The sequence below is a fragment of the Cnephaeus nilssonii genome (genome assembly GCF_951640355.1).
Source record: "Cnephaeus nilssonii genome assembly, chromosome: X".
NCBI classification, from domain to species: domain Eukaryota; kingdom Metazoa; phylum Chordata; class Mammalia; order Chiroptera; family Vespertilionidae; genus Cnephaeus; species Cnephaeus nilssonii.
In genome coordinates, this window is record NC_137071.1 from 132,619,922 (window position 1) to 132,647,032 (window position 27,111).

At 38.3% G+C, this 27,111-nt stretch overlaps 1 protein-coding gene across 1 annotated transcript in view; it reads right to left on the minus strand.

The window, feature by feature from the left end:
• Positions 1–4,671: 4,671 nt before the first annotated feature.
• Positions 4,672–27,111, minus strand: part of TSPAN7 (tetraspanin 7) — a 92,682-nt gene continuing 70,242 nt past the window's right edge. The window contains exons 2-8 of the mRNA XM_079765779.1: positions 21,927–22,115; positions 18,144–18,218; positions 17,094–17,189; positions 15,567–15,722; positions 11,253–11,336; positions 5,876–5,951; positions 4,672–5,606 (exon numbers count right to left, since the gene is read on the minus strand). Of these exons, the coding sequence (XP_079621905.1) occupies positions 5,883–5,951; positions 11,253–11,336; positions 15,567–15,722; positions 17,094–17,189; positions 18,144–18,218; positions 21,927–22,115 (669 nt within the window). The 3' untranslated portion in view covers positions 4,672–5,606; positions 5,876–5,882. The remainder of the gene's footprint in view (positions 5,607–5,875; positions 5,952–11,252; positions 11,337–15,566; positions 15,723–17,093; positions 17,190–18,143; positions 18,219–21,926; positions 22,116–27,111) is intronic.

Below are 27,111 nucleotides of genomic sequence, written 5' to 3' on the forward strand. Positions count from 1 at the left end.
TAGAGCAATAGGTTCATTAGTTGCGTTCCATTGAACCTACTGTACTTTTTAATGCCTTGAGTAAAGGTTTAACTCCTACAAGGAGTCAAGATACAATAATCTGTATCTCATGACCCTGAATAAACCCAGTGAAAGGGGGGATAAAAAATCCTTACAGAAATAACAAGCCATGTGAAGGTGAGAAACTGTCTTACAAAAATTAAAAACACAAAAAAACAATCTGCTATGAGTGATAGCAAACACAACATACAAGAGGATGAGCACACATGAACTTTAGATATTAGGATATTTGAAAGAAAGGATAAAAATAGTTGAGGGTTTTTAGAGAGAGGATGTGAAGTCAGTGGGAAAAGAGGCAACTATAAAAAAGTAAAGAGCTTTTAAAAAAGAAAATAAAAATATAACTTATTGAATATTAAGCAAATTAGACAAATTGAAGAAGAGAAATGAAAGACAACTGAGATTATCCTTGATGGTCTATAAGAAATAAAGACATGGAAAAAAATGAAAGACATACAAGATAGAATTAGAAAGTATCCATCATATACGGTAGAGGAGAATGAAAGGAAAAGAGAAAGTCTTAAAGGCAACTAGAGAGAAATGATAGATTACCCATAAATGAACAATTAGACTTATTATTAATAATAGTAAAAGAAATATTCACAACTAAAAATCTAGAATTTTATTCCTAGTAAAACTATCATTCAAGAAGAAAGATGAGCCTTAGCTGGTTTGGCTCAGTAGATAGAGCGTTGGCCTGCAGAATGACGGGTCCTGGGTTCGATTCCGGTCAAGGGCACATGCCTGGGTTGCGGGCTCAATCCCCAGTAGGGGGCGAGCAGGAGGCTGCCGATCAATGATTCTCTCTCATCATGGATGTTTCTCTCTCTCTCTCCCTCTCCTTTCCTCTCTGAAATCAATAAAAATATATTTTAAAAAAGAAAGGAAAAAGATGAGGGTGAGGGCATGAGTGGGGGGTTGGGGTGGCAAGGGGGGTTAAAGAAACATATGTAATATCTTAATCAATAAATTTTTTTAAAAATTAGAAAAAGATGGCATGATTTATCAGACAAAAATTTAGATTATTTACCACGTATAGACCCCTTGATGAAATAAATTTAAAAAGTTACTTCAATAAAAACAAAATTAAACCCAAAACTATTAAGATGCAAGTTGCAAAGGTTAAAACAAAACAAATAATAACAACAAAACAAATATGTCCACATGTAGAAAAGTTTAAATAAACTCTACAAACACTAACAGTGATAATTCATTTGGGGAAGACAGTAGAAATAAAATGTCAGGCAACAAAATATAGAAGTTAAGTGAGGTGACTGGGATGAAAACATTCCAAGGTCTTTGTGTTATTTTGGAGGAGGATGAACATTCCAATTAATTACATTTCAAGAATTTATGTTAAGAAATTAAGGTTAACCACTATAAGAATAAACATACAACATATAATTTCCAAGAGAATGTAGGGCAGAAGAAAAACATGAAATTAATAGTAGACAGAAAAAAAAAAATAATGTGGTAGGAGTAAAACAAAATACATCAGTAATAACAATGCATAACTGGACCAAGTTTTTCAGTTATGACTTTCTCAGATTTAGTTGAAAAAGAAAATACAGTTATATACTGCTTAAGAGACATCTTAAATATTACACAGAAAGGTTAAACAATGATATAGAACAATACATTGGCAAATCCGGGGTGGGCAAAAGTAGGTTAATAATAAAGTAATAAATAATGCAATAATTAATAATACAAGAATAAACTTTGTGTTTTGTGTACACACAACTGTAAACCTTTTTCCCACCCCTATATTTATCAAAACTAATTATAACAATTGTAATATCAGAAAAAATAAAGTTTAAAAGACAAAACATAATTAGAGATAGAGTATAAGTGCATAATGATATCAGAAATAATCAATAAGAAATAATCTTGAACTAAAATATAACTTAAAAATATATTAAGCAAATTTGAGAAAATCCACACTCATATTGGGGGATTGTAATAATTCATTCTCAGAACCTGGTAGGTCAAACAGACAAAATACTCATAAGAACACCGTCAATTTGAATAATTTTCATAAGATTTACTATTTGGATATATTTGCAAGCTTGGTCTAACCTCACACCTATAATTAAAGAAGACACTTTTTAAGCACATACAGAACAAACACTGCCCACATACTAGGGCTCAAAGCAAGCCTCACCAAATAAAAAAAATCTTTATCTTACAAACTAAATGTAAAAATAAAAAGGACAGTATCAAATTCTATACATTTTAAAACTTTTTTTAAATATATTTTTATTGATTTTTTACAGAGAGGAAGGGAGAGGGATAGAGAACTAGAAACATCGATGAGAGAGAAACATCGACCAGCTGCCTCCTGCACACCCCCTACCAGGGATGTGCCCGCAACCAATGTACATGCCCTTGACCGGAATTGAACCTGGGACCTTTCGGTCCGCAGGCCGACGCTCTATCCATTGAGCCAAACCGGTTTCGGCTACATTTGAAAACTTTAAAAAACAATTTGTAATTTACCATTCCATGCATGAATCCTAATGGAAATTGCAAAACATTATAACTGAATGACAATAAAAACTGTAAATCAAAACTGAAATGCAAAATAGACAAATTTCTGGAATGATTAAAAATGAAAGAAAAATATTAGGAATGAAAAAGGTAACAAATTTAGATGCTATTAAGATTTCAAAAATAAGGCATTATTATAACAACTTCATAAATTGAAGAAATGGGCAATGTTCTAGAAAATAACTGATCTAAAATATTGGACATATATAGAAATTACTAGACAGTTAGGACTGGAGTCAGCAGGAAGAATATCACAGAAGAGATGGTCTTTGAAGATGGGAGGCATTGGGAGAGGCATACCAAACAGGAAAAATCAGAGGAAAAGCCTGAGGTAGAAATAAACATGCATTAAGCAGAGATAATCTCAAGTAAATGAGATAGAAGTAGGGCACAAAGTGAAAACAGAAAGGGGGACTCAGATTCTAGTACAGAGGTACCTTACCCTGCCTGTATATTAGAATCACCTGGGAAGCTTAAAAAAAATATATCAATGGCCAGGCCAAACCCCAAGAAATCAATCTCTGGGGTAGACTATGATTATAATTTCAGATATCTTTCAACTTAAGTTTTGTCAGAGGCTTTTAACAATAACAATTAAATGTGTGCAAGTAATAAAAATAAAATAGCATAAACAGTAAGAATAAAATACTATAAACAATAAAAATAGCCGAAACCAGTTTGGCTCAGTGGATAGAGCGTCGGCCTGCGGACTGAAGGGTCCCAGGTTCGATTCTGGTCAAGGGCATGTACCTTGGTTGCGGGCACGTCCCCTGTGGGGGGTGTGCAGGACGCAGCTGTTGGATGTTTCTCTCTCATCGATGTTTCTAACTCTCTATCCCTCTCCCTTCCTCTCTGTAACAAATCAATAAAATCTATTTTATTTTTAAATATATTTTATTGATTTATTTTTTACAGAGAGGAAGGGAGAAGGACAGAGAGTTAGAAACATCGATGAGAGAGAAACATCCATCAGCTGCCTCCTGCACGTCCCCACCTGGGGATGTGCCCTCAACCAAGGCACATGCCCCCGACCGGAATCGAACCCGGGACCCTTCAGTCCGAAGGCCGACGCTCTATCCACTGAGCAAAACCGGTTAGGGCTAAAATATATTTAAAAAAAATAAAATAGTATACTAATGAATGCATAGTTTGCAAAAGGGTGAACCACATGAGTGGGGGTATTTAGGATTTTACAGAAAAGCCTCATTTCAATATATAATAAAGTAGAAATTTTAAAATGGACTTTGAAAAGTTTTGAACAACATGTTTCCTTAGAAGATATCTCCTTAATTCATGAAAAACATTGACATTTTGAAGAGGGAATATCTGAAGGTGTGGGACAGTGCCCTTTGTAAGCCTTTTAGGGTTTATCCCATGCAAAGTTCAGGCTAATAAATGCACATAACTATATTGGAATCTCCATACTAATTACAGGTTGTTCTACAGAGAAGGGGGGGGGGGACCTTTTAGATCCACTTATTTGGAAAACAGATCAATATATGTTTTACTAGCTTTTTAAAAGAATGACTCATTAAGAAGGAAAAATAGATCATAGATAATACATATTGTACCTATTTCTAAAATGCACTTTCAATCAAGTGTAAGGATTTCATACTTCAATACAAACTGTGTATTGGGAGCACTAAATGGTGTTGTGTGATGTCATCTCTTCCTTAGATTAAGTGCATTCAATCCAGAGATGAAAGTGTAATATGTACTGTGCTCATTAGAATACATGCTCATTAGAAACAATGAACGAAAGAATAAATGCTCATTTCCTTTTCCTAAACAAAGATATTCAGACTTTTAAAACCTCTGCTGAAAGTTCTATTTTTGTAGTCAACAATTTATTCTGTTCATGATAAATGATGTAAATTTCTAAAATTCCCATTAAAAAAATCTAACTCTTCAACTTTTACACTGCCTGATGCTATTATGGTGTGGTAAGATTGATGGAAGCATTTATGGAGGGGTGTGTCAGCGTGTAACAAGATGGAATAAGAAATATGTGTTTAAAATTTCTGTAATAACCAAAGAACAAAACCAGAACACAGTAATTTGTAGTGACTCTATTTATTAATACATGTATCACAAATGTTCACAATATCAATGCATTCTTGTTGGCATGCTAGAGGCATTATTTTTAAAGATCTTTTAAAAATATTTTGACATTTGTTCCCCCTTCACACTCATTTTTTAATTGATTTGATGATGTCCTCAATGTCTATAATATCAATGCAAAGGAAAAGTACAGAAAGAAGTAAAATAACACAATAGCAATTAATTGGAGAAAAGCAGAAGTAATATTTCCTTTATGTGAAGCAACAATTCAGCTTTTTAATACAGGTTTCAAATGAGAGGTATAGGTGCACTAAACTGTCTATATATATACCCAGGCATGTAATAATAATGAGCAAGGTGACCACCTAAAGCTCAACAATTCCTTCATGCCTTTCCCCCCTCATAAACAATTACTGATGTATCTCTTTACATGTTCTAGGCAGCCTGGAGAAAGTAAGAAAGAGCCTTAGTAAAGGGATAACCAAACTATAGGAAATTAAGCCAAAAGAACAGATAGCTGTTTATCTATATCAACGGGTGTGACATTTATCAATCTTAATGAAGAGTTAACAGGAGCCTCCCAAAAACATGCAGGGCCCAGGCAGCCAGTGATGGAGTGATAACCAGTCACCTATGATGAGTTGCAGTTAGACCAAGTACAGATGGAGGAGCCTTGGGTGGGCTCCACTAGGACTAGATGCAGGGAATCTGGCTATACTCTGGCACAACAGGGCTTCACAAAATGGAACACTACACATGGTTTAGGTTGAAAGGCAGGGTAGAGACTGTGTGGGAGTATCAGTTGCACACGGGGTACAAAGTTAGGGGAATAGGGCAAGTGTAATATGTACTGTGCTCTAACATTCTTTAGAAGTCTTTCAAGGATTGCTGCAGTTCCTTTATTAAATCGGGTCTCTTATTCCATCGTTCTTGAAAGACTACGAGAGAGATTAAAACATGTGAGTGACTCACCATTAATAAGGATTTAAAATAAGGTAACAATCTGAAAAGAGTATTGATACATTTTCCACAATAGTGGTGATCACATCTCCTTCCTAGCACCACCACAGAAATGAGGTTTTGTCAGATGGACCAGTGCCACCAAGATCAGGTAGTTAAGTGGCTGGATAGTACCCTTGTGCTTTGAAAAGTAGTATGTGTCCCAAAGGGAGAAACCTGAAATTAAACACTCCCCACTGCCACTCACCTTCTCCTTACACCATCTCATACTGGTTGGCCGTGATGAACCGGGAAAGACAGCAGGCCAGCAGCATGCCAATCAGCTATTGCCAAGAGGAAAAATGAGAACAGGAATCTTAAGCCACTGAACTACACCGTGCTTTGACATCCCCCCAAATATATTTTAGACAACTGAGTGCTTTTGTACATGAATGGGGAAAGGGCACTAGAGAAAATGATCAAACCTGATTCCATCTGTGGGATCTAAGACTTAGAGTGTTTAACTGCTGATAGAGGATAGCTATAGGTTCTTGAACTGGCCACAGGTTCTAGTTCACTCTGGCCATTTAAAAGCAACTTTTGAGTCCCAGCCAGTTTGGTTCAGTGGATAGAGCATAAGCCTGCAGACTGAAGGGTCCCAGGTTAGATTCCAGTCAAGGGCACATGCCTGGGTTGCAGGCTCAATCCCCAATAGGGGCATGCCGGGGGCAGCTGATCGATGATTATCTCTTATCATTGACATTTCTATCACTTTCTCCCTCTCCCTTCCTCTCTAAAATCAATAAAAATAATTTAAAAATAAATAAAAACAACTTCTGACACATAAGTAGTATTAAAATGTGTTTATATGTTATAAGAGTAATGAAAAAAATAAGTACCACAGAATTAGGAGAGATATCTTTTAATGCCCCAATTAAATTCAAAACCATAAGCACATGCATTGGAAGATATTTCAACATAGTATGATACCCCAGCCATACCCAGCTGACCAAATTATAGTTCTTCCCTTGAGACAATGAGATGCTATTCTTGACCAGATAAGTTTGCCAGTGAAGAAGTAATAAAGTCATGGCTTGTTAGAAGCTGGGGGATGGGGGTGAAGGAGAAATAGGAAAGGGGGGCTTTAATTTATCTTTGTCTCTCAACCATGTAGATATCTTAGGCATAAATGAGTCCTACATCTAAGGGCCACCTGAATAACCAATATCAGCGTATCTCTACCTCCTCAGAGGACCTCAATCATCTACCTGTGTTTGTGCCTTGACTTAAACTGTAGCATAGATAGATCTGATAAAAGCTGTTGTGACATTATGAAGACATCCTTAAGCACATCTGTTCAGCTCGCTGGAAACCAAAATTATCTTTCGTGACTCTGGAGGATTAGCATGCTTTACACAGGAGCACAAATGTACACTTGAATTTAGAGGCTGCAGCTTCTCTTAGCCAAATTGAGTCCCTTCTCCTTAAGCAGTTTGCTATATTTTATTGGATCAGAGTTGGGAATGACCTTTAGAGAAAATTGGGAACAGTGTCACTCCAAGTGTGGCCTCAAGACCAGAAGCATCAACATCACCTAGGGTCATGTTAGAAATGCTAATTCTCGGGCCCTGCTCCAGGCCTACTGAATTAGACACTGTGAGTAAGGCCTAGCAATTTGGTGTCTTAACAAGCATTGCAGGTGAGAGAACTAGTCATTTAGTCCATTTAGTCACCCTTATCTTACAGGTGTAACACCTGCGGCCAAACTGGGTCCCATTCTTGGTCAGGGCAACACCTGAACTCTGTTCTCCTGAAGAGTTTGTTACACTGAAAACTCCTCAGGACAGACCTCAGAGCTACCATTCACCCTGCCTGTGGCTGGTGAAATATCTAATCCTATATAGTTTAGGCAGTTATAGATCAGCTTATTTATATTTGATTGACTAAGACTTTGTACTTAGTACCCATCCAATTTTTTGAAATAACACTTTATTTTAATTTTACTACTACCTGCCTTGTCAGTATGTATTTTCTTTTCTTTTAAGTTGTTAAAACCTCAAGGAGGTCCTACTGCTTCAACAACTGAGAAACCAGATAATAGGAAGAGAGGCTAAGAGAGTTGTAGGGCCTGTCAGCAATGACAAGAGATGTCAAAGGCAACAGGGCAAGGGTGTCTTCCTCTGCCATCATAGAGTTGTAAAGGCAACCTGCTTAACAAGAAAGTGACAAGTAATAGATAAAAAAAAATTAGATCCCTATAATGCCTGTGGAGATTTTATTTTAATTACTTAACTGGAAAACTAAGTAAAACTTTCATGACTTTAGGAAAGTGCCAAGGAATCTGGCTAGAAATGAAACGGTATAAATGTTGTTAGGGACCATCTGAGGCCCTGAAAATACTAAGGGCATGAGTAAATAGTTCTGTTAGCCTTTTTGGGGCCATGTCTTATCAAGGCTATCACAGCTTTGTCTTGCCCTCTACACAGAAAAGGTAAACAAGTCCCAGAAAAAAAAAAATCCCAGCCAATAATGAATCATCCCAGAAGCCTGTGAGCTCTGGGGGAGGCTCTACAGTGGTGAAGGTCAGGGGATGGATGGGTAGGAGGACCTATTTTTTTTTATGAGTATCTTTTTCCTTCCAATTCCACAGATTCAAACCCTTTCATTATAAAAGCACAGAATAAGTACCCTTTAGGTGCTGAGGCAAGAACAAGGGTGAACTTTGGCCTAAATGCTTAATAGAGCAGACCAGGTGCAGAGGTCAGAATTGTAAACCTGGATCTATAGTAGATGCCCAATCTCAAGCAAGCCATTCAAACCCTATGAAAACACACTCAACCTCTTGCTATAAATTTATAGGGAAGCAGGACCTGCATATCAATTCCAGGCAAATGGGCTTTTCCTTGAGAGGGCAAAGGCAGTAGGAGAGAAGTATAAAAGGTCTGCTTTAAATTAGTTAACAGGGCCAGAGTTCTTGCACATTCTATTTAAGCCTAGACTCAGCTTAGTTTTCTTTTTACTTTATACCATCTTTAATTTCTGAGACAACAGATGTACAAATCCAGTTTGTTCCAATAGATGATAGCATGGAGGTCACAAGAGCAAGTGAGGAAAAGGACAAGGAGGAGGAGGAGGGCAGGTGAGGAAACATGAAAAGATAAAGAGAGTTCTGTTCTTTACTATATACTTTGGTCTGTCTGAAGCCTCTACTCAGTAGAGCTCACTTTATTATACTAAAGCTACTAGCAAGAGATAAGCTAACATTTGCTAAATATCACTGTGACATGTGTCCTACAATTTTTGAACATGTGTGGCTAAAGGTTTGGTTCTAGGTCATTGACCAGAATCAGTACGGCTTGTAGTGGCCACCATTGTCCCAGAGAGGGCCTAGATCTACTGGCATCTGGAATTCCACTTCAGCTGACAGGAACTCTGAGGCTACTGGAACCATTCAAAGCTGCAGTTTCTAGCACATCTGGCTAATAAAAGACAGTCATGGCTATTCCTCTCCCTGCTGCAAGCTGAGCATAACAAGACTCAGGTCTCTTCACCACTGCATCTGCCTGGCCAAGCGAGTGATTGGTACTGACTTTGCAAAGTCACTGGGCTTTGTGTTTTTTGTTCTCTTATCCCAATAACTATGTGTTACCTCATGAGACCTAAACTCTCTACAGATAGTTTCTGTTTTGGGGTTCCATGGAGCCAAATCCCCTCTCTTACTGCCTCATAGGGACACAGAGAAAACTCAGCAATTCCACATAAGGGATTTCTTCAAGGTAGCACAGAGAGATTAATGCTCAGCAGGCCAGGTAACCACTTGTATAAGCACAAATCAGGTTCTTTATGACTTGGGTCACCTCACTAATGAAAATAGGATTGTCACTTCACTCACTCATGGCCACATGTGTATATTCTTGGATGATGTTTCATACATGAGATTCCAGGCTCTTTGAGGCTCTCTTCTCCCCATGCAGACTACTGGCATCATGTCCCTTTATGGTTCTAGGATAGCCATTAGTGGGGACTTCAGCATATTCCTACCTCCAAAGGGACAGTTCTCCTCAAATGCCCAGAAAAAGTCTGTCCTGTAGGTGGGTATGAACCTGTCGCTGCACATACATGTGAAAAGTAAACTGTATGTGCAAACTGTCAAGTGCATCTTGTACATCTGCATCAAACACATTGTTTGGGATCCTCTAAAATGCCCCTTTGGCCATTATAGATATGTTACTGAGATGTTATTACTGAAATATGATAGCAACCAGAAGAAAGTTCAGGGCAACAATTTCCTCTGAAATGTCTCTGGAGACTGAGTTAATTGGCCCTGTTTGTGACAACACTCTGGTTTGTCTCTGTGTGGGTGTATTGAGATTTAACTCACTTCATGAGTTTCAAAAAGCAAACCAATGGTCAATGAATTTTGGAACTGTCACAAGAATGACACACTCCTATTGGCTGAGCCCACATGCTCTTGTGAAATGAAACGTCACACAGGTTTTTTGAACCTGCTTGGAACAAAACTTTTTGACTTATCTAAGGCAAAGCCATCTATTTTCAAAAACTATCAGGCTAATGTTCAATTCCTGGATCTGACAGTCACATAAATATGTTCATCTCATGATAACTTATTAAATTGTATACTTTTAAGTTATGCACTTTTCTGCATATGTCATATTGTAATAAAAAGTTTTAGACTTGAATAAGATCAAAGTGCATCTGTTCTCCTTAGCAGGAAGGAAAGTACAGAGGAGTGGGGGAAAAGTAATTATAGTCTGAGAGAGCCAATATAGAATTCAGGCAGGTGAAATTAGAGCTGTGGACACATTACTGAGATAACAATAATTAGACTTTGTTGGAAAAATGATCTATTGGTCTGAAAAAATTCTAAGTAAAACATAAAGGTTTTATTTAAGTATATATGTCAATCTTTCTACCCACAGTAATATTATAGCAACAGTATATTATTCAGCCAGGAGATCAGAAGCTTGTGGGACAGTATACTGCCTGGTGGTGATGGACAAAATTTTAGATTTAGCTTAATCTTGTTCCATCTTTAGTTTGCATAATTACCTCTCGAACTGGTTTTTAGAGGCTGGGTAGCAATAAAGGAATATAAAATGTAATATACAGAAATTTGGTTTCCTCTTTAGAAATAATAGTCAAACCTAGAGATTAAAATAATAATCACAAAATGAAGTTGGTTAAATTTAGGTTTTCTTTTAAGGGAGAGACCTCATGCATAATCTAGGAATTAAGAACAGAAAAGTGATAGGCCAAGCAGGAAAAAAAGGCTTCCCCCCAATCCAGATCAGCCATTTGATGTTTGGAGTTGTTTATGCTCCAATTAAGCCAGCATTTTGTTCAGTTAACCTCCATTTGACCTACAGAAGAAGCAAGTTGTTTTTCTGGAGCTAGTCATTAATTGAACTGTAACCAATATTCCCTTGATGGCAAAACTTCATTTAAGTTGAAAAAGGAAAATCAATAAACAGATGACCTAAGGACTAATGAGCATGGAGCTCTGACCCCATCTATCAGCCTTTCCCAAGACACAGAGAGGCAGGCAGAGTCTGGAGACCAGGGAGGGAAAGGAGAGCAGGAGACGGGGAAAAGGCTTGACTGGATCACACAATTATCTAGGCTACCTGGGAGAATGCAATTCCAAAAGCCACTCCAGCAATGATTCCCATGTTAGTCTCCATGAAACTGGTCACCAGATCATAACAACCCTGGAAACAGAGAGAGACAGTCTCAGAGTCATGTTTTATCCAGGCCAGACTGGACCGTGTTAACCTTTTTAATTCACCCTAGGAACTTACCAGCATTCTTTTTACACTTAAAAAATAACGAAAAATTTTAAACATACAAAAATATATACAGAGTAGTACAAGGAGCCCCCAAGTGAACCTTTCTCTAACATCACAATTAACATATGACTAATCTTGTTTCATTTAAACCTCTCATCCCTTGAGTTATTTTAAAGTAAATTATATATATATATATATATATATATATATATATATATATATATATATATATAGTGTTGACCCTTGAACAACACAGTGGTTGGGGTGCCAACCCCTGCATAAAAACCCATATATAACTTTGACTCCCCCAAAACTTAAATTGATCCTCAGTATTCTCAGGGGTTTTGGTTCCAGGAATCCCTGCAGACACCACAATCCGAGGGTGCTCAAGTCCCCTATATAAAATGGCTTAGATCAATGCATACAATTGGCCCTCTGTACCCACGGACTCCCAACCATGGTTGAAAATAGTACATGAATTTATTGGGGGGGGGGGGGACGGAAATCAGTATATATGCAGACCTGCACAATTAGTTAAACCCCTGTTGTTCAAGGGTTAACTATATATTCATTGGCAAATATCTCAGTAGTAGAATTAAATTTAGCAATGAAACTGTAAGACCTATGAAGCAAACACTATAGAGACACAGAAGTAAACTTGAACAGATGAAAAGGCATTTCACATCCTTGAACAGGAAGACTCAGAATCATAATCATAGTTAATAGTACTTTAACAACAAATGGAAAAATCTCAGATAAAGTGAAATCATCTGGTCAGAGAGAGGTGATTGAATGCCTGCCAACTTTATGGCATTTTAGGATTCTTCCTAAAAAGACTATTATATTTGTTTTTTTTTTAAATGGGGAAAACCTAAGTTCTAGAGTCTTTCCTACAAATTTACTATATGCCCTTGAACAAGTCACTTTTCCTTTCTGATATCAACATCCTTACCCATAAAATGAAGGGAATTTTCCTTGAACATACTGGATTACATTTTATCGATCTAATACAGATAGGAGACACCAAATGTATAGCACCCATAATGCAGAGGCAAAAACTCACCCTTCCTGTTAAAAGCCTCACAAGTCAAACAGCAGGGAGGGAGAAGGAGGTGGAAGTAAGAGGGAGAGAGGGAAGAAGAAGGGAGAGAGAAAGGAGGGAGAGACTTCTGACATATTCAGCTTTTTGGAAGACTTGGTCATTTTCTAGTTTTCTGTAAAAGAGCTTCAATTGGAATGTATAAAGTCTGTGAAAAATCAAGACATTAATTTTATAACAGAGTAAAAGGGACTCTTGTTTATCAAGAAAGGCACACTAAATTGTCATAACATGTAAAAAAAAGAACAGTGTCTCCCATTTTTAAATTAAAAATTTAACCATTTAACATTTTTCATAGCCTGTAAAAATTCTGCCAAGCCTGTGTCTTCTAATAAGTGGTATTTTATGTATTCACAGTCTGTTTGCAGAGAAAACGATGCATTAACTTAGCAGCAGTGCTTTGACACATGTTTTTAATGCAATGGACAAACTATACTCCTTAGTTACCTGACATAAATTTGAAGGCCAGGGCAGGGGTGGGAAAGGAAATACATTGTTGCCATGGGGAGTTTTGAAATTTGATTCTCTCTTTATAGTAGTGGCTTGCTTGCTAATTTCATTTTTACTAGTGAAACTATATAATCACACTATTTTTCAAACGACAGTGAAAAGGAGAGCAGTTTTAGATAGGAAGAATTCAAAATGAGAAGGGTAGTGAATATTCTAACCATTTCCCAAATGATAGTAGCTAAGACAGTGTTTTGCTATGCTGGCCATTATTATTGTGGCTTCTCCCCACAGCGATGGTCAATGATCTGGTAGAGGAATTAAATTCACATCAGCACTGGTACTAGGTCGGCTCAAAATATGGAAATACAAACCCAATTAAAAAAAAACTAGAGAGAAGTGAGGTGGGTTATTATTTTACTCTGCAAAATAATTTGGCAAAGATTTTTCTGGCTGATCCCATACTTAGAGAGGTCACCAGTTTGATTCCTGGTCAGGGCACATGCCTGGGTTGCAGGCTTTACCCCCAGCAGGGTGTGTGCAGGAGGCAGCTGATCAATGTTTCTCTCTGTCTTTTTCCTTCTCCCTTCCTCTCTCTCTAAAATCAACAAAAACATATTTTTAAAATATATTAAGGAATTCCTATGGAGGAAGAACTCAGCCAATACTTTTGGCCAACTGAACCTGCAGACATGCCATGATCCTGCTAACAAAACCAAAATAAAATCTGTCTCCCAAACAAAACAATAAATATCCTGCTTAACTGTTCTCAGCTCCTTCCTGCTCTCTCACAGTTATTTGTACAAGGTAGGTTTCTCAGGTTGTCAGATAAGAGCTAGAGTCATCTTTATGTGATCCTTCCTATGAGGACTGGCTGTGTCATTTTTAATGGAAGCCACAATGTGGTAGAGTGGAAGAAAAACTTCATCATTGTCATGACATTTACTATATTATAGGTAATAGTTAATATTACAGTTAACGTTTACTGTGTCCTTACTCTGTGCCAGGCACCATGCTTTAGATACTTTATCTTCTTCAATCTTCCTATCAATCCTAAGGGGCAGGAACTATTATTATACCCATTTTACAGATGAGGAACAAGACTGAGAAAGGTTAAGTAACTTATTAACATTGTATGACCAGCAAGTGGCTGAGCCAGAATTTAACCTGGAGTCTGACTCCAGACCCTATGATCTGGACTTCTAGACCCTCAACTTGCACAAAAGAAGAGGAAGTTTGGGTATAAAAAATACTTTTATCAAAGGTTGAGGTTTCTGCTTCTACAAATGACTTCCTGAGGCTCTGGTACACCAATATCTCCCTGCCACAAAGCTCTTCTTGCCTTTTATAAATCAGAGCAGCCACCTTGTGCTAAGTAAGGTGGCATTTCAAAAAATGGCAGCATACTGACATGTATGGGTGCTTAGTGGGGATGTCCATGAAAAAAAGCAGAGATTATCTTACTGATGAGAGGCAAATGGGCTTCAAACTTTAGGTTCATAAGAAAATTTCAGTAGGAACAGATGTCCTCTTATCCAAGACAAGAAGCTGTCAGTACTGAACATGTTACCTCCCCAATCCAATAGCAAAGTCATAAGCCCAGCATGACGAACCAAGCTTCTAGAATGGCAACAATGCCTTGCAATTTTTATGCAATAAATACCAACATTAAATGGGTAAAATACAGAAACCAATATCTTAACATTCTGATCCTGAGAAAATGTTATCTCCTATGAATTATTCAGTAGTGGACCCAGATCACATAGAATTTTGAAGACTTTAAAAGGATAGAATTTTATCTAAGAAAAGAAAATTTACCTGATGGCCACATACCCACAAGTAAACTCAATAGTAGGGTTTTATTCTCCCTCTTGTTTACCAAACTATATTTTCTATCTGGCACTTCTCTAAACATTTAAGAATATAGATGGCCTTCACATGCATTTGTACCTTATCTTTAACATAGTCTATGTAAACAGAATAAAGAATTGATATTCCTTTTCTGACTACTGAAATTTCATATTCCTCAATTCCACTACATACTAACTTTTAAATATCTTTTAGCCAGTTTTTTCCTCTCTAATTTCTTTTGGAGTCAGGATGTTGACAGTGAGTTGGATTAGAGTTGTTTATTTCTTTTCCTATGACAGTGAACTCCCTAAAACAAAGGCCACCCTCCTAGCAGAAACAGATGCTGTCTGTCAACTCTACTCCCCCTTCCTGCTAAGGACTGACACCCAGCTGTAAATGATTTCATGTTTAGCAGATATATTAAGCAGAAAAAAGACACCCAGAAAGAAGAAAGCCAGCATTCCCTGTCTGACATCAGCATCAGGTTTAACAGAAACCACTTGCTAAACCTTCCTAACCATGCATGGTAGATTCTTGCTGGGTGAGGAATGTGGAGCTGAACTGAGTTACAGCTTTCTCCTTAGAAGTGGGCAGCCTCAAGTACCTCTTCCAGGCAATAAAGGACCACAAAGGCAGATTCTTGACTCCTTCCTAGACTACCATTTCTTACCTACTTGTCATAATCTCACAAAAACAAAAATGACCTCCCCAAACATTCACCACTTGTCCCATCAGGACTGAAAGGAAGCAAGTACCTTCTGGTAAACTTTGGTGGAGGCCACAGTCAGATTGTGCAGATCCTGGGGATTACAATCGGTGTCATTCATGCAGCAACTTGGGGGGATGCCATGCTCTGGAAAGTAGGGGCTGGTGCTCCAGTTGGTATAGTTCTGCACACCACAGCAGCTCAGCTGTTAACAGGGAAAGGAAAAGAATCAAAGTGTGGCAGATCAAAGACTGTGTGATCTCCTCACTCACCACCCTGTAACTTTTAAAAGAGAAACATGGGCCTAGCCTCTGAGTCAACAGGCACAGCTTTGGTGGGTAAAGATGAGTTGAAGCTCCACTAACAATTGTTCTCTCTGGGAAGCCCATTTGAACTCAAAGAAGAAAGTTCTAAATGATGGGTCATGTTGGTGTTCTTATGACCTCCTTAAATCAAAGCAGTGGCCTGGTTATGCATCAAAATCACCTGTGTCAGCTGGGTGCTGTTAAAGGTATATAGATCAACTCAATCAGGACCGCTGATGGGAAAGCCAAGGCAAAAATGGTTTTAAAAAGCTCTTCAAATGATCTATACTAATAAGTAAATAAATGTTTTTTTTGGGGGGGAGGGGAGATGCACATAGAGGTAGAAAGAGAGTTGGTGTTGCTAAACTATAGCCCACCAGCTGCCTGGTTTCATAAATCAAGTTTTATTGGAACACAGCCAGGTCTCTTTGTTTACGTGTTAACTATGGTTGCTTTTGTGCTACAGAGGCAGAGTACTTGTGACAGAGACTGCATGGCCCTCAAAGCCTCAAATAGTCACTATTTGACCCTTCACAACTGGGGAGGGACATAGGGAATATTAAAGCACATGGGGTAAAATATAATTAATTAGTGAATCTGGGTAAAAGGCATATTTTTGATAAGTTTGAAATTTCATCAAATAAATTATCCCCCATATTAAAATGCCTCTGAAGTACATAAAAACACCCTAATACCAAAAAAGTCCCCAGGTGATCCTCATGGGCATCAGGCTTCAGCACCAGCACCTGCCCTGCTGAGTGTCTGTAGGCAGGAAACTTCTATTTTCCTACTATGCTTTGTAAAGCACCAGGCTGTCTGGGCCATTCATATACCTGACAGACCCTCAGTTTCTTCTTGGTCCACTCTATCCCCAGTATGCTGCAAAAGCCTGTGAAGGTAGTTTACTCAAGTTCTTCACCCAGAGTAAAGATACCACTTCCAGAATGCCAACCTTTGGGAGCCAACTCTAAGAAAGGCTGTCTTACACTCACTGCCTACCTCCTTTCCAAGGCTTCAGATTTTAAGGTCAAACTTGCTTTCCTTGGGATCCTCACAATCCTTATTAAAATAATAATAATAAAAAAATAAAAACAGAGCCAGTGATGCTTCTTGACAGTAATTACCTGGATAACTGGACCCTGGGAAAATACCCTAACCCTTGGAAATTGAATGTGATCAAAAGTTTGAGAACAGGAATCAGCAGCAGCACACAAGTCTAATGCCACACCTCACAGGCAGTTCCCAGCCCCAACTCCTTCCCTGGAACTTACACTGCGCTGCACATGGTCCACTGCCTGGCTCCTCTCATCATTGCCATTGTAATTCTGCATGGCATCCATGTAAGTCCTCAGGAAGGTATCCTTGATCTATGGAAGACCAGGAGGAATAGCTTTAGAAATCTAAAATTTTACATATAAATTAAAAACAAAGAGCTGTAGGGGTTTGGGATCATTACTATCTTTTTTCCTTTTCCCTCACTACCAGGCATAACAGCAGGGCTCCTCATTACTGGGATGTAGATTTTACACCCAAGTGGCAGGGGTGGCCCAAAGGGGCTCTGGGGAGGAGAGAAGAGAGCACAGGCTGCTTTGGGGAAATCTAGCACTTTGCCTTAGGGACACAACTAGTTTGGCTTGCCTTCATAGTCTCAGAAATCGTTATATAGATATACACTTGTGCATTGCTGACATAGCTATCTTAAAAGGAGTATTTAATCTATATTGAAGGTAATTGCTTTAAAACAAGGTGGAGAATAATTATATATATATATATATATATATATATATATATATATATATATATATATATGGCTAAATGACCGACTGTCCATCCAAATGACCAACCGGCCAGTACATATGACATGCACTGGCAATTTAAAAATAAACATTGACTCGTACATGCATGATACATATACTAGTAAAGCTCTCACTGGTGCCAATCGCACATGTGTGTTTCGATCTGTCATTGTCGATCATGAATTTGGTTGACACTTCTATTATAAAGAAAGGGCGATTAGCGATATTAAAATATTTCTTCTAATTAATTTCCTTTCAATGTGCACAGATCCATGCACTGGGACACTAGTAACTATATAAAGAAACAGAGTGAGGATCAACAACTAAGTTTTTTAGTTTGGCTAAATTCCTGCATTTAGAAATTTATTGGCATTTCAGCCCATAGTATGTGATATTTGGAAAATAGCAATACCACTGGAGATGCCAACTCCAGTGGTGTATGTGCCCTATACACATTTTAAGAGATTTCAAATTTCCTCCTCCCAAAGACTCTTTAACTAAGTGATCCACTTTGTATATACTCACCTCATGACGAAACACAAACCCTGAAATGCCAGCTACGAGCTCAGCCAGGAACACCAAGGACAGAAACATGGCATACTGAAAATCAAGTGGGCAGGAACAAAGTCAAATATGTCAAGATTATGAAAAGTGCTTCTTGTCAGGGAGAATTAGACAAACCCACCCTTTTCCTAGACAAAGCTTAGGAAATGTTTAAAAATACTCTTCTCCAGATTTACCCACATGAGCCCCAATATAGGAATATGTCTGTTTAATAGGAGGAAACATTTTGGGACTAGTATCATGCCTGTCAGCTCAGGTTGACCAAGAGAAATCTAAAAGGGCTTTCTACAACTTAAGGTATCCATTATTTTTAATGATAGAATCCTTGAGCTAGTCTAATGCCACACAAGTTTAACACCACACGTCACAGGCAGTTCCCATCCCCAACTCCTTCCCTGGAAGGTCACTCTGGAGGTCATAGGACACAGTTCCACCCTGTCTGGGAGTCCTGCATACCACCTTCCTCTTTATGGTCATTTGGCATCTGCCTGCACCTTCATCTAGCATCTGAAAACCCAGCTCTACCTACCCACCCCTTGTAGTTCATTTAGTTTTCAAACTGTTTCAACTGCTGGAAAGACTTCCTTTCTCTTGGCCACAGTCTGCCAACCTGTAACTTCCACTCACTGGTGTTGAATCTGCTTTCAGGAGATATAAGAACCAGCCCTCTCTTCTATACAACAGGCCCTTATATGGGCAAACACAGCCATGATGCAACCCTGCTTTTTTCCATTCAGGCACACTACTCCAGTTTCCTTAAGTAGGTCTCATATGAAATGGCTTCAAAACCTCTCCCTTTGGAATTGTATCCCTCCCATACTTACAGAAAAATCAGAATGTGCACAGGTTGACCTCCCTTCCTTAATATGGTGGTCAAACTCGAATGCAGCATATACAACAATGGCCAATAGGCTACCTACCTATCTTTCTTGTTCTGCACAGTACGTGGAGTTAATAGCCTTTTAAAAAGCCAATATGCTACACTACTGACTAACAACGTTTGCAGGCACCTAAAACCCTTAATGCTTCTTTCTCATTTCATGCTTCCTGTACTTTCCAAGTTGATTTTGTGAGTGTGCATGTGCATGCCTAATTTCAGGGATATTACATGGTAGTTACAAGACATTAACGGTTTCCATTTTTGTGACTTTGAAAAGCAGATGAAAGGAGAGAATTGATTCCTTTCCTACAAGGCATATGTCTTACAATATGCTTCTCGTCTCAAACTATATAAAATCCCTCAATACTTGGAATGGCCCTAGATGATGCTGTGGAATTTAGATAGACTGCACATGGCCATATGACTTACTTGTAATGTGTACACATGTCCTGTAAAGTATAAATATATACACAAGATCATAAATTATTTTTCTCAGCTAGTGACACATATATTAAAAGGAAGAAGTACTGGCTTAAAATGCCAGTTTCATTTGAAATATTAAAAAAGTCTCTACACACTTAAAGTACAGCAACTAAAATATAAAGCACACAGTTATGAATAGAATGCCCTGTGCAAACAACTTCTCTTTTTTTACTTGGTACAAAATGCAATTAGAAGCATATTTTACTCTAGGGAGACTCTCACACCAGGCCTAGACTCCACCAGAACTCCTCCTAAGTTTGAGCCCTAGTCTTTCTGTGGTGAAACTCTTAGGAAAGAGGCAGCTTCCATAGGCCCCATAAAGTGAAAAGTTATTTTCAGTTGTTTTGCAATTAATGAGGTTACATGAGGACTGTAAAATTCTAGACTGACACTTAATCAAGTTACTTCCTCTCTCATCAGCAAGATCAGCAATATCCTGTCTCTTGGAATTTCCCTGCTACCAGAACCTTCCAGAGAACAGCTCCTCCTCCTTCACAAGGCCTTAGCAAAAGTCTATTGGGAAGAGCTTGTGCTAAATACAGATGGTAGGGTTCAAGTTTTCTCCAAATGAAAATACTATAGTAAAAACTATCATGTCTCTGGAAAGAGACATTTTTGGGTTCCAATACCAGCTCTCTGTACTGGTATAATACCTGTATGAACCTTGGCAGGTTATTTAACCTCAAAGACCTTATCCTGTAATGGAAATACAACCTATACTTCATTCAGAGAAGGTGAGAAATAAATGTAGTATGCACACAGGATAGCATCTGGCAGGTAAAAGGAACTAAATGATAATTTTTAAAGGTAAAAAATAAAAACTTTTTGTACTCCCCAAAGGCTCATCTGCTAACAAGTTCTCAAGTGTTAGGAGAAAATGGTAGCATGGTGTGGCACCACCTTCAGAAGAGGTCAGAGATAACTATTCCATTGATGTATCCTCTCTTATTCCCCCCTTCACTCATACTATTTGAGCTGGAAGAAACCTTGGTGATTTAGTCCAATACTATTCTTTCATAAATGAGGACAAATGTCCAAAGAGGTTACATCCTTGCCACTAAACACCTAGACAGTGTCAGAATCAGTCAAGTCTCATGACCAGGTCTCCTCCATTATTATTTAGACAGGTGAATATTTAGCAACCCTTCTTTACTATGCATTTGAAGTTAATTCTCCTCTTGCTGCCCAGGTGATTTAATCATGCATTCAAAGTTGAGGACTACTATACTAGACTGAAACAAATCCTAGTGCTTGTAAGAAATAAAAGAAGGAAACTCAGGGTATTGGCATAGAGTAGCAGCTGAAAGCAGCAAATGTGCCTCAATATGGCTTCACTATGGTTTTGCCACCAACCCAAAAGAATCAGTGGTGGCCAGGGCATGTCTCCTGCATGGTCTGCAGAAGAGAAAGTGCCCAAATCAACCATGGCTTCCATGAGGTTGTCAACAAAGACACTGACCTGTGCCACTTTGGAAGGTGGTTCCTTTAGAGTGAATTACCTTTACACCCACATCTATCACTACATGGTATTAAATGTTACTACAACCTAGAGCTAAATGAGGAAACACAAACAACAAAGTACTGGTGGACACTTTGCTAATGAGCTCTCAGGTGTTAGGAGATGACTTTGCTACCTTTTATCTATAAAAGCCTTTAACATTAACTTTTATTAATGAGGAGGATGGACAGTGAGTAGAGACTTAGGCAACTATTCTATTAAAAAATTAAGAATTGCAGTAACAACCTTTTAACAGCCTGCCCTTATTCTTTGGGAAACATCACTGCTCTATCTGCCCTATTGGAGTAAAGGTACCCAGCACTGGTCCTGGTAGCCAGTAGTTGGCACTGCATCAACCCTCTGTTGAGTGGAGAAGCTCTGGATTAGCTCAACTCCCATAGAACCAGGGTGTACAGGTTTCCAGAAGAGTGTGCCCATGTATCCACAGCCAAGTTCAAGGACACAGAAAGTATTTCAACAGTGGGAACTTGGAGACGAAAGACTGCTTATGTTTGGGATGCTGTCTTGCCCACCAAAGCTGCACATCACATGCTTGAAGAGATTTCTAAGACAGGATTCAAAACTGGAACAGGGCGTCTTGCCACAAGGATATAAATGGCCTATTAGAACTGATTTCTCATCATTTACCTCAGGGGACCAGGACTGGTTTTTTTGTTTTTGTTTTTGTTTTTGTGCCAGGCTGTGTTTGGGGTTGTTTTTCCCTCTAAGGGATTAAAGGGTGGATTATGTAAGAGTCTGGACTAAAATTAGAATCAATGAATATTGAGGTCTTATCTGTGGCTTCAAGAAAGGCCACTTTGCTTTCATGTGATTGATTGCAAAAAGGAATTGAAAAAGTAGTATGATGTTGTGACATACTCACCAGTTTCAACATCCATGGGCTACCACGGCATGTAGCAAAGCATCCAAACAGGCCAAAAACAACGATAGTAGTGCCAGTTCCAATGAGGACATAGGGAGCATTTGTGGAGTTCTCGGCAATGAGGGAGATATAGGTGCCCAAAGTGAGTTTGCCCCAGACTCCAACAGCCAGCAGGATCACCCCAGTGATCTGAAAATGGGAAGGGAGGAGAAGAGAGTGTAAAACTGCTGCTGAGAGAGGTGACAATCAGTGTGGCCTGAATATGACAACTCCAGTTTGAATGAGCAAATTGGCAATTGCTGTAGGATTCCCTAAAGTAATGGGAAAATGTTGAAGACCATTAACTAAAGCCATCATAGAGCAAAGACACTGATTTTGTACAATTAGATCTATCTTATACAATCCCATATGCAGTTACTACATTAATCGGAAGTGAGGCCAACAATAAAGAACTTTTTAAGCTGCTTAAGAAGTATATCCTAATACAGTTCTCAGAGACTTTCTAGGTCTAGTCTGAGAGCCACTACCTGACGCTGAGCTAGGTATAACCCCAATAGTAATGTCAGCTACCCTCTTCAAGGGTATGTGTGTACATAGGATGTTTTAAGGACATTTCGCATGTTTTAAGGTCATTTCACATGTTTTAGGGAACGAGGTAATTTTCTTTCACTATTTTCACAAAAATCTCTACAAAAGCAAAACGTTCAAAATATTTTTGAATCCATGTTGATTCACCACCTTATTTATATTACTTTAGTCAATATAAAACAACAGAAGAATCCAAATAATTCCTGGAATTAATTTTAATGCAATGTGTCAAACCCTACTGATCAGGCCAAAAGAAATCCCTACAGCATGTCTAAACTCTAGAACCTTGCATCAGTTGGGCCCTTACTTCAGAAAATAGACTTGGGGCTACATGCTATGCCCTACTCTCCAACCACTGAAGCTTTAGTTACTGAAGCCAATGGTTGACTGTGTCTCTGGCTCCAAAACTGGCTTCTCCTTCAGTTTATTAGTAGCTTAGCAACTTAGCCCTCTGCTACCACTTCTAAAAGCTTATGAGGCCAAAAAAAGCCTGGGTGTCCAAGGGAGCTCTTCCCCATACCAAATGCCTCAGTTCCCTGTCCAGTCTGCCCATTCAAGTGAGGAGGCCAGATGAGAAACTGGAGAAAACCAGTATGATACAAATCAATATCCACCTCATCAACATTTCCCCTGTCGATCAATACACTGTTCACTGTTCCATAACATCTGTAAGTGAACACCACCAGATACATGCTGCATGAGGAACCAAACAGCTGGGCCAGTGAAGATGCCAAGGCCTCTCTCCATATATTCTGAAAACTCCTTATGCAATTTGGAGCCATCAAGCTCCACCATCATATTGTTTCACTGTGCAGGAAAAAGAACAGACCCTGCACCTTTCCCCATATCAGGTGAGAGAGGGCTCCACATATTTGGGGAGAAGGGTTCAGTAGAAACAAGAATTTGGTGATACTCCCTTACCCCTACCCCCAATAGCCTCTCTACTTTGTAAGAAATATTAACCATGAAAGAATTAAAAGCTTAAAATCATGAAAGATTGAGGAACTAACGCAACTTTTACAAGGTAAAGGAATGGATGTGATATAGTCTTCAGGAGAAAATGTCTGACATTACTATTTGGGAGATGGTGGCCCAGTGGAGGTCTACTGCCTTTGAAAAGTTCAAATGGAAATGACCTTAGTGTGAGATAAGACAACCAAGATCTCAAATGTTGCCAAGAGTTTCACGTCCTCTGCTGACACCTGGTGGTTGCTACAGAAAGTACCTTCCTTGAACAGCCTCTTCTTCCATATTCCTCCAAATGGAAACATAAAAGGTTTTTCACCTACCAGAATCAAAATGTAAGATTCAGTTCTCCACTTATTAGGAATAAGAACAAATTGAATTGAACATTAGGTAGAAATAGTAGTGCCTAAGCTGTCTTTTATTACTCAATCTTAGCACAGTGCCAGGCACAGAGTAAATGCTTAATACTCATTGACAAACAAATATATTTCATTTCTCTGGGTCTTAGAACCTCTATTTTATAAAACAGAGTCCATCAAATGCCAAATACTTACAAAACTTCTCCATAAGGTAAATACTGTGAGGTAAGTTAAAAATGGAACCAAAGAAAAACTTTCTCCCTTACTTCCCACTCTAGCACTATCTGCCTAAAGCTGTAAATGCCACAATGTATTAAACAAAAGCAAAAATTTGATTAAGCTAATCATTTTTATTTAGACTGAATATAGGTCTCATTTAGAAACTTGCAATTTCACATGACTGTCCCCAAAGATTCAGTAATACTTCAGACATACACTGAGCAGCTGCAGTCCATACATTACTATTACCAGTCATTATTAGAATGATATTGTTTTAATGAAAGTATACACTACTGACCAAATTTGAGTCTGATATTATCATATATTTCTATGACCAGTGATTTCATAACGTTCACTTACCACCATAACAAATATTATATGTGGTTGTCAAAGTTAACAAAAATTCTGATTTTAAGGCAAACAGTATTAACATTTTTATTCCTTTTCTTCTTTCCAAAAATAATTCCTCCAAGTGTAACCATTGCTTTGTATAAGAAATCTCTCCTCATGCAAAGTACAAAGCCTATAATATCAACTTGTTAAATATTCATTTAATGTAAATTATACAAATATCACCCTCCCTTTTTTTTTCTTCTTTTTTTTTTTTTTTGCAAACTTCAAGGTTGCCTCTTAAAGACTGCCAGTGGGCACCATACTGCATGGGGTAAAAAACATCCAACATCTTGACGTTGACCAAGTTGGTCATCCTCTAAGGAACTCTTCTACTGAATGACATGAAGACTGGGATAGCTAGGCCCCTTCAAGCACCCACGTGCTAAGAATCTAAGACCAATCTAGAGAGAAAATGCCTTCTCAAATGTTGGTCTTCTACTCAAACATTCCTGATGGACAAATATGAAACCTCAAGTTTCATATTTATTCAAATTTATTAACTCTGAAATATAATTATAGATGTACCATTGGGCAAATAAGCACAAGAAATTTTATGAGGTTCTCCCTGTGACTGACAAACCATCAGCAGTGGGAGTAGAAAGTCAACTCATTTCTGGACGCAAACCCCACTGTTCTGCCAGCTTTCCAAGGTGACAAGTGGTTGCTGGGTGAGGGAAGGGAACATGCACAGTGAGTCATATGTTATAGTTTTACACAGAATTCCAAAAATTCATTAGCTCACTAGCATGACAACAAGCTTTCCTTTTAAATGATGACACTGCTATCTTAAGAGCAACAAGACATGCTTTGAGCTTCTTCTTTCTAGGCAAGTATATTAGCCAATTCAATCTTTTTCTCCCTTAGTTTTATGTCTATGTATATGTATGTGGAAGAGAACACACAATACAGGGTGGGGAGATCAGTGTCATCATTAAATATGAATAGGAAAATTTGAACAGTGGGAGAATTAAGAGGATTTTAAATGATGTTAAAACTGAATTTGAGAACCAATAGGAAACCTCTCTGTTCTAGGTCCTGTTTTCTGTTGGTTTTGAGGTGACACATATAACATGTTCAGATGGCAGTTATGGATGGGATGCTAGAGTTCAGAATTTAGGATTTCATCAGAGCTGCAAGTGAGGGTTCATGCCAGAAGTGACAGCTGAAGGAACAGTGTGTCTCAGGAAACAAAAGCAGAGGATGGTTGGAATGACAAGGGCTAAGGCTAGAACATGAGAGGACAACACTGGAAGACAGGTGATAGTGAGGAGATGCAGAACACAGTGGACACATCTATGAAGGTAGTTGCTAATAGGAAAAGTAGGAGACATGGAAGAGACTTTCTTTCTCTTCTAAAAACTTAATGGGGGAAGAGAATACCACCACAGTTCATTGACCCCATGTATGCCAATGAGCAGACATGGTACTCATTTATATACCCAGTACAGCCCACTAAGATTATATTTATTATTTAAATATTTCATTCTATAGCCAATTCATAGAATTCAAGTTCCAAAGAATTCATTTGTCACAAACTTTAGCTTCCATTTCAATTTTATCAATGACTATATAACCATGGTCTGAAGTGCATACTGTCTAACAGATCATAGATGCTTTTGAAGATATATAGGGCTTTGAATGGCACTATGAAAAGTCAGGAATTTCAGCTCTGACTGTGGGCCCACCATAGCATCTTCTTCACCTCGGTAGTGAAGCAGCTAATCATCTCATAGGAAATGACACTAAGAATGCATTAAGTCCAACAAACAATGCTTCCTTCTCCCAGAAGTCTTCAAAATACAACCACTAGCTTGTACCAGTCATGTTGCATATCTGTTTCTTAGTTCTTCATCTATGAAATGACTGGACTGGCTCCAGTCACATCTATAGAAGCCGAGTGCTTAAGTTTTATCTGTCTCCTTGAATTGCTCAAATGATCCTCAGAAGGGCCAAGATCCAACATTTACCAAGGGCCTGTATTGGTTGGGTTTTGTAGTTAGTCCATGGGAGTCTAGGTGAGGAGTGGCTTGAGCATGTGACAGGCTGGAGACTGAATAATCTCTAATGGCCTAGAGGCCCAGGAACTGATAGAAGCTGATAAATATGGTAACAGTACTTTATGAATTAAACACTGAGTCTGAACATGGTAGAGACATTTGAAATAGGCCTATCACAGAAAATCAGGGCTACATGGCTGCTAAAATCATAATAAAGGGTACTTATTAAAATAGCCTTTTACTACTTGAATAACTAAACCCCTTCCAATAAGGCCCAAGCAGTTCCAACTTATACTTAATTCTATTATTCAACTAAGTGTCACATTAAATTTCTAAGCATGTTTTTAGGAACTCTGTATATCTCACTAGGAAAGAATGGACATCCCTGAATTGGTTTCTCATTTCCTGTATATTACCCTACAAGATTCAGGATTTTAGGTCTCTTCCCTCTTTAAAAAAATCCCAAAAGAAAGGTCCTAAAATCCTTTCACTACACACTTATTAGCACATTGAGCAATATCCCATTATGCCATGGAGAAATTTTAAGGGCAGCTTATTCTGAGCCTCTTGGCATTACTTTTTTATTTATACTAGTAAGTATTGTTGATGAGTTCTCCTTAAAAATTTACACTAATAAGATGTGTCGTACTCCAACTTCTAGTC